This window comes from Ictalurus furcatus, chromosome 3 (assembly GCF_023375685.1).
Source record: "Ictalurus furcatus strain D&B chromosome 3, Billie_1.0, whole genome shotgun sequence".
Taxonomy (NCBI): domain Eukaryota; kingdom Metazoa; phylum Chordata; class Actinopteri; order Siluriformes; family Ictaluridae; genus Ictalurus; species Ictalurus furcatus.
This window is the reverse complement of record NC_071257.1, coordinates 7,164,440-7,173,265: the sequence shown is the minus strand read 5'-3', so window position 1 is coordinate 7,173,265 and position 8,826 is coordinate 7,164,440. Positions and strand designations below refer to the sequence as shown.

General features: G+C 40.1%; 1 protein-coding gene across 5 annotated transcripts in view; it reads right to left on the bottom strand.

Moving 5' to 3' along the window:
* Positions 1–7,962, bottom strand: part of arfgef3 (ARFGEF family member 3) — a 35,566-nt gene extending 27,604 nt beyond the window's left edge. For all 5 annotated transcript variants that reach the window (XM_053620571.1, XM_053620574.1, XM_053620573.1 and 2 more), the window contains exons 1-5: positions 7,554–7,962; positions 5,241–5,292; positions 4,191–4,272; positions 3,617–3,751; positions 1,307–1,375 (exon numbers count right to left, since the gene is read on the bottom strand). In XM_053620571.1, coding sequence (XP_053476546.1) covers positions 1,307–1,375; positions 3,617–3,751; positions 4,191–4,272; positions 5,241–5,292; positions 7,554–7,638 — 423 coding nt within the window. In that variant the 5' untranslated portion in view covers positions 7,639–7,962. The remainder of the gene's footprint in view (positions 1–1,306; positions 1,376–3,616; positions 3,752–4,190; positions 4,273–5,240; positions 5,293–7,553) is intronic.
* Between the last annotated feature and the right edge of the window lie 864 nt (positions 7,963–8,826).

Sequence of the window (8,826 nt, the reverse complement as noted above, 5' to 3'; positions counted from 1 at the left end):
AATCTTTTAACGAGACAATAACTCCAAATAAATATCTGTGTCAGCGTTAAATGAACATTTGGCAACGACCGTCTCAGTTTTCCAGATTAAAAAGTAGACTGAAATATTCTGCATGGATTCTAAAGAAGAAGAAGAAGAAGAAGAAGAAGAAGAAGAAGCCTTTATTAGTCACATATACATTACAGCACAGTGAAATTCTTTTCTTCACATATCCCAGCTTCTTAGGAGGCTGGAGTCAGAGCGCAGGGTCAGCCATGATACGGTCCCCCTGGAGCATATGGTTAAGGGCCTTGCTCAAGGACACCACACAGGCAGCTTGGCAGTGATGAGGCTTGAACCACCAACGCTCTGAGCAGCGCCCTAGAGCCTTATTTTGGTGCCAATAATTTTGAAACAGCGTTTTTGCATAAAACATTACTGTTCAAAATATTTGTGTGTGTGTGTTATTCATTTTAGCTCCTTTTGTCCCCATTTACAGTTAACTATAATCAGCTGTGGAAGTCTAAAATGCTAAGTTCCTCATTAAATCATTAACACTGGATCGTTTGTGGTCAGCATGTTATTTGTCTTTCAGGCTGGCACTTCTTTGACTAAACAAAAAGTCACTGGATGCAAACCTTCTGCTGCAGTATGCCAGAAAATCTGAAATGGAAAATTCCTTACGTCCCTGTTTGCGTCACTTGGCATCATAAGTGAGGTGTGTGACACTCTGAAAGGGAAAGGATGCTTCAGATATTCCCTGTGTGCACTGTTCTACACTCATACGTGGCATCTCGTCTCATAGCAGGATGTTCGGTCACCATGGTGACAGAATGGCCAAAATGTTAAGGACTGGAAAAAAAAAACCCATTACGTTCAGGTTGTCTGCCTGTCATGGAAAAAAAATTTAAAAGGGGGAGGAGAAGGGAGGTTAGTCAAGGCTGCGTACTTTATGGGCTCTTGCCTGGTGAGACACTGAGTCATACGAACACGTCAGGGAACGAGAGACAGAACGAGAGAGATGGAGAGAAAGAGAGACAGATGGGATAGAGCGACAAACACAGAGAGAGAGAGTGAGCGCTCTCCTTTTTTATGAGCTACTGATGACAATGTCCCACCAGCTGTGCGAGAGAGATATGAATGGATGCGTCTGGCACAGGCCTAACAACAGACGTGGAATTCCTGGAGGATGGACAGAGCGCATGGCAGTGTGCTTGTGCACGACTTTACCAATTAATGCTCCAGCTATCCTTTTGCTGATCAGCTTATATGGAAAATAATAACAAGGGACAAGTCTTCGATTGAGCTTCTAATAAGACATTCTTACCTCAGCAATCCTCAAGATGTTGTTACCGTTGAACTCAAAGCTGGAGGAGTACGTGACACAAAGCAAGACCTGTGACAAAAAAACACACACAGAAAAACAAGAGAGATAAGGTTACATTAAAGTAGACATAACAATCACATCCCCTTCAGTGAATTTGGCCTCGGTACCCAGACGAACAGCACAATGTTCATCATCCTGAGAGTGCTACAGTGCCATGTTGAGGCTACAGCATCTACAGACAGTAGAGAATGGCGCTCACTAACAGAGCCCAGACTGCACAGTGACGCAGAATTGATTATGCATGCTAGGAGGAAGACAGCACGTTTTGACGTTAACACCTCGAGTGGTGCTGCATAAATTACTCCACAGTAGGCTAAGCCTAAATTTTGCCAGTAGTTCAAATTAGAAAATCTAAATGTGCAAGTTTTTGTTGGTCTCAACTGCAGTCAAAAATGAAGAGAACCTGCTTCTACTGAGCAAAAGGGTTTAGGATACGAATTAAAAACTAGTAGCGTGCTTCAGAGCGCGTTACCGAAGCCATCCGATTTAATGAGAATTTCCAACTTACTAGTTGTTACCAGAGACCTGATATGATTGTGCCCATGTTCAGCGTTGAATTTATTTTATTAATAATTAATAAAAAATAAATTAAGTGACGTCACACTCCACAGTAGTGTTTAATGCCTGTATGAAAGTAGACACTCAAGGCTTTAAGAATTTGCAATGAGTTTTTTTCTTCTTCTTTTTTTTGTTTTTAACCTAGCCTCCTAGGTTTAAATGTTATAATTTTATTGTGGTGGTTGTATACAGTGTTTTACTATCAAAAAAGGCTTTAGCTGAGCTGTCTGTTTTATCTTTCTACCAGTGTTATTGGGGAGAGGTGTGAATTGTTTGCCCAGCAGCAGGCTCACACCCCTCCCATTTCCCATCGCCCTGCTCACCAGCAGCTAAACACAGAGTCACGATACTCTACACACAGAAACCCAACAGTGTCCTGACTAATATTATAACAGACTTGATTTGTTTATACTGATTGAAAATGTCTGGTAAGTCGATTTCCTTTCCGCAGGCGAGACGGAATGCCAGAGTATTGCAAGAAAGTGGTATTTTAAGATTCTACCTTTCATGTTGTTAATTAACTAACCACATTTACTTGCTGTGTTTTTGGTGTAATATATATATATATATATTTTTTTTTTTTTAAAACGTAACTGCTCTAATACAAACTCACTGATAAACGTGGCTTTATAAGGTTCTATCTGCTATCTTCAAGGATGAATTTGAAACATCAAGATCAATGTCCACACACAATCTATTAATGTATTGACAGAAGACAGCTTGATGCCTCAGTATGGCAAGATGGAGGGGAGTGTGTGTGTATGATTGCACATGTATCCACGTAAATATGTTTTAGCAACAACTTAAGATTTTCAAGAGTTAACATTCAAATATCTTGCATGTTAGATCTGACAGAATACAAAGCTAAATAAAATTATTCAAAGTGCAAATAAACACAATGTGGTTGTTTGATACGTTTAAAATGCCTTTCTCTGCAGCATTATACCAGTTATTAGTTACTGACATCGTTGAATTGCTTCCTGGGAAACGGCCAGCTAGAACCTCATAAAACGAAATGGTATCTGAGCTTAAAGAACAACAGGGTTCTATCCGTGTTTGGCCGCCATTCAATGATCCACTTTCTGGGCTCCTGAGTGGCGCAACAGAAAAGCCAAGGTACAAAACCGGCCATGCTGTCTGCGTGGGTGAAATGGCATACTCTCAATCTCCTGTCAGTCATAGCAACATTAGCCAATCTTGGGAATCTGTGAGCTCATGTATGCAGTATGTAAGAGGGTAGATATTGCTTCCCTCTGAGTGCCCTGTGACACAGGAGAATACGAAGTTGGGGAGAAAACGTAGGGGGGATCCCCAAAATATCCACTTTCTAACTGTCTGAAAATATGATAACGTAAATGTGTAGTAACCTTGAAGTGTAGCTCTTGTTGAACTGTAAATGCTTATCGCTTAGAGGTGGATTAGCTGGAATGTCAAAAATGCCCCAGACGGCTCTTCCCATGATAGAACCATACAGCACTAAGGTCATAATCTGTTGCCTTTTGCTTTGCTTTGTCTAATGTTAGCTCTGTAGTGCTTATAAAGATGTACAGAAATAATGCAAAAGCTCCCAATTTCAATTAGACCATAAGGTGAATGGAGAATTTTGTATATTTGTGTATATTAGAATCTAATAGAGCACATATTCAAGCTCAAAATTCAGGTACTATTGCAGCCCTAAGCATATGGACTGACCTTCATGACCTCCACCTGTAGATCTTCATGAAGCATAGGGGTCACGCTGATGGCATCCAGCATCTGACTTAACAGGTGCTTCTCTGGCACATCTGGTTCCACCACAGCAACAAAGCGATCATCACACAGGATCTTCTGCCACAGCATCGTGTCGGGATGATAAAGAGGTTATTAAACAGAACATTCTCTGGACACCCTTTACTCGGAATTTGATTCGTGTCCTAAATGTTCCACAGGATTTAACAAGCTAAAAATACGAACGAGTAAACAACATTACTTTGAAGCTCATCAGAGCTAACCTTATTAGAGAATGATACACAATCCAAAGTATTATTTCATAACATGTGATACGAAATTGTACGGATCATCTACTTATTTTACGCGAAAACCGTCAGGGAAGGATTTCCTGCCGAACCTCTAAACCCTAAATCTTACTTATTCACTTATAAGATGTGTTGAAAGTGAGGAATGAATTTGCTACCTAATCACATGCATTTTATTGAGTAATATAATAGTTAATGTTAATTGTCCCTGATGTGCATTTTTCTGGAAAAATTCAAAATAATGGCCTCACCTGCATTCCCATGAGAGCTGTCTGAGCCAGCTTTGGGTTTTTGGACTCGAGCGCGAGCTTTAACGGGAAGAGACATCTCTCTCTAAAAGCACAGAGCCGACAGTCATTAAAGCATTTCCCAACCCAGATCCCCCCTCACTAAGCACTTGTTTTTAAGGATGCGAATCAAAAAGTGTAAGAATTGTGCACTTCTTTTAAAAACCACTGACGAAAGATCTATGAAAGAACTACTGTATAAGGACTGCTTAGAACAATCATTACTGTAGGAAACAATGTGACCCAATTCATCAAGAGTGTTTTGGAGAGTTATGGATGGTTTCTTTTCTTTTTTCTAAACGCGAGCGATTTGGTACTCTGTCTGATGTTGTTCAACCTAAAAAAATGTAACCTCAGAAAGACAAACTGTGGCACAGTGGCTCACTCACAGCTCCTGGGTTCACAAGTTTCCTCCAACTTGCCAGTCAGTTGCTTGGTTACACTAAAATGCCTCTAGAAAGGAATGAGTGTGTGAATGTGTTTGTGCATGGTGCCCTGTGACAGACTGGTGTCTCATTGAGGGTGTATTCCTGCCTCACCCCCAGCGTTCCCGGGATAAGCTCCAGATCCACCAGGATAAAGCAGTTCCTGAATATGATTGAATGTAGACTCATAAATATTTGGCCATATTAGTCCTTCAAGCAAAGACAGCATTATAGTCAATTTCCAGAGGTGTCTGCATTCATCAATATCAACCTAACAGCGAGCAGAAAAAAATGCTAGTTACATCCAGATTCTACACAAATCTTCTGCTGGCATTCAACACAACAGCACTCAACTCGTCCGCGGCGTTTACAGAAAGGCATTTCGAGCCTGCAAGGACACCACCTGATTTCAGTAATGAGCTCAAAGAAGAAAAACCTCATTAGTCAGGTTCATGTTTAGAACAAATACGTGCAGACATGGGCGTGTTCGGCCGGATTGAGCCGAGCACGAGAAAGAAAGCAGTGTAATATTCATCTTGAAAAGCGGATTCAGTTAGCCAGCAGGAACGAAATCCAAGACGCTGCTTACCTGACCTTAAATGCTGACGTCTTAACTGATCCATTTTGAGCCTCCAGGGTTTCTGTTACAAGCAGAAAAAAAAATTAATGACCCAAAATACATTACTCAAATGTTCAGATTTGCACCAATCCGAATTAACGCGCGTGCCACGAAGATAATCATGTTCGTCTCACGTTGTTCTACATGATGCAGTATGTTAGTAACACATCAGCAAGGCACGACTGCATAATTTCTGAGATTTATGGTAATACCACAGCAGATAAAGTAACAAGTTATAACAATGATAATATGACAATATGGTAATCATACCATGAGCATCAGTTTTTCATGGTTTCATTTATTCATTACCACAGCAGACCTTACATAAATCACTTAGTAAGGTGAAATATGAGAGAACTCAAACTCACACAGTGAGCTCACAGAAAACAAAAAGTTTAACAGTTTCTCATGACTAAGTTGGCTACTGACCATCAGACAGATGCATCTCCTATAGATATTCTTCTAAATGCAAATGTATAGTAGCTCAAATTAGAGGTCGATCAACTGATCGGTTTTGCCGATTAATCGATACCAATAACCGATTGCTGGAACTATCGGTTATCAGCAAAAATCCATTGCGGGAGCGGCTGAGAAGAGCCCGCTGTCATTATACAGTACAAGAGTGCCTCTAGATACGAAATAAAATAAATCACTAACCAATTTTGTTGTTACTTGAAGTGTTTTTTTTTTATTCATTCATTTTAGATGCCTGTTTTTATTTGTTATTTGGAGTGTTATTTGTTGTTGGAGTGTTGTTATTTGGAGTGTTACTTTTTAGTTCAGTTTGGATGTATATCTTTTATGTACTTATTTATTAATAGTTCATATATATATATATATTTTTTTTTTTCTAAGGGTGGGGGGAAATTCAATTCTTAGATGCACCACGATGCGGACGTGTACAATTCTGAATCAATTCACAAATGTAAAAAAACGATTTTCTAAATATTAACCAATAACGTAATGTTGACGGACCGCGAAAGTGCAGCACCCGGACAATCTGTGGCGTGCACATAACAGAGACACACGATAGTAGGGGAGAACTGTCGCAGTTATAACACATTTTTTTGACAAGTTTCTGTTTTAACTCAGTTTACACAAAAACAACAGACTTATACAAAGGAGTCATACAAAACAGAGTTTTCAGAGGAGGGATTATCACAGCAGTAATGGCGATTTGGCACACTTCCAGGTTTAGTCAATAGAAGGGGAAAAAAAAAGATGCATCAACATGCATCGATAATCGTTTTATCATCACATCACAGCCCTCTGAATCATAATCGAATCAAATCGTGAGGTGCCTAGAGATTTTTCATGGTACAGTCAGCACTGTTTCTTTTTTTTTAATAAATTTAAGGAACGTTCTACTTTGAGTGTTATGTTTTCAATTACCAATTAAATTATCAATTAAAACTATGGCTTGATTAATTGATTATCGGCAGGTACCGACCAACTTAGTCATCGGTAAAATCCATGAATCGTTCGACCTCTAGCTCAAACAATCCAGTCGCGGTTGTTTTGGTTAATCTTTGCAGAAACTCTACCATAGATCCAAGAATAATACTTCAGCTTGGTGTGAAACATGAAATAACCTGTACACACATCCAGTCAAACTTTCTTCTTTTTGGCAGTATTTTTATTTTCCTTGCTTAAGGATTTTTTTAACCCAACATGAAAATGCAGGGTTATACATGCTTCCTGTATACATTTCTTATGCAGTTATTGTGATGTTCTCGGGTTTGATTTATTTCTCTACCGTGGCCTATAAAACTGCACTTTAGGAGCACATCTGGAGGTTAATATTAAATATACAGTAGATGCAACCCGGCTGACCTCGATACAGCTATCCTGAAAAATAAAGTATAAAAAAACAACAAAAACCGTTCACAATAAGCTGCAAAACTGAGTCTAAAAGAATTATTTTAGCCTTCCTTTGAAAGGTATGAAACGGTATAATTTGAAGCATAAAGGTGAGCCTTCTTCCATAAATACCACAATAGTTATATATATATATATATATATATACACACATATATACACACGCGCGCGCGCGCACAGTACTATAGGCTGCAATGGGCGGTTTACTATTCTAACATACTAATTAATACAGCACTCAAGCTTGTTTTACAGCTTTGCCATCATTTCGGCTATTAAGAGGTTTTATACATATTTAAAAACAAAGCAAAAAAACCCGTAGTTATTTAAATATCAGATATAAATGAGTGTCAAACTGTGTACAAGCCCACAGCCGAGTCTCAGGCTGTTGACAGGTGTAACACTTACCACACGCCACAGCGCAACCATCACGAATCGCTTTATATTTGTTCCCAGAGGCGTCTTTTTGAAGCTTTCGGAGAATTTCTTCCATTACGAGACGGAGATGTTGCTGTGTGAAATTGAAACGACTTTTAAAAACAACAACAACACAGTTTTAGGCCTCCAGCATAATGCGAGGCATCCCGGTTGTAACGTTAGCTATGAGCTAAGGATGATTCACGCTTTAGCCAGTGATGTAGCCAAACAAGCAGGCGTCAGTTTGATAAACCGGGAACAACGCTGTTATCCGGGTTAATTACAGATGAAACGTGCGTGTTATTTGGTTCCAGTGTATCCTGACGTTTCGAGTGAATGAAGTGTTTAAAAAAAAAAGTAAATATCAAAGCTGCGCTCCGGCCGGAGGTTCAACCGCGTCCTGCTTAGACTCCACAAGCACAGCACAGTGGCCTCAAACAGCGTTTACACTATCTGTGTGTGTGGGGGGGGGGGGGTTGTCATCCATAGCATTACTGTCAGACAAGTCTGGGGTGCTGATAACCTGTTCACACTTTTACATTTACACCAATCAGCCATAACATTAAAACCACTGGCATGTGAAGTGAATAACATTGATATTATCTCTTTACAGTGGCACCTGTCAGGTTGTGGGAGATATTTTATTCAGCAAGTGAACACTCAGTTCTCAAAGTTGATGTGTTGGAAGCAGGGAAAATGGGCAAGCGTAAGGCTCTGAGCGATTTTGACAAGTGTCGAACTGTGATGGTTAGACAACTGAGTCAGAGCATGTCCAGTCAAAACAGCAGGTCTTTTTAGGTTTTCCTTGTATGCAGTGGTTAGTACCTTCCAAAAGTGGTCCAAGGAAGGACAACTGGTGAAACGGCGACAGGGTCATGGGTGTGCAAGGCTCACTGATGCAGGTGGGGAGCGAAGGATAGCCTGTCTGGTCCGATCCCACAGAAGAGCTACTGTAGCACAATTTGCTGAAAAAGTTCATGCTGGCTATGAGAGAAAGGTGTTAGAACACACAGTGCATTGCTGTGTATGGAGTCTGGGGAAGAAATAGCACCAGGATGCACTAAGGGAAGAAGGCAAGCCGGCGTAGACAGTGTGATACTCTGGACAATGTACTGCTGGGAAACTCGAGCATTCATTTATCTACAGTATACACTCATTCATCTTTACATCCATCCATCCATTCATTCGTTCATTCATTTATCTACAGTATACACTCATTCATCTTTACATCCATCCATCCATCCATCCATCCATTCATTCGTTC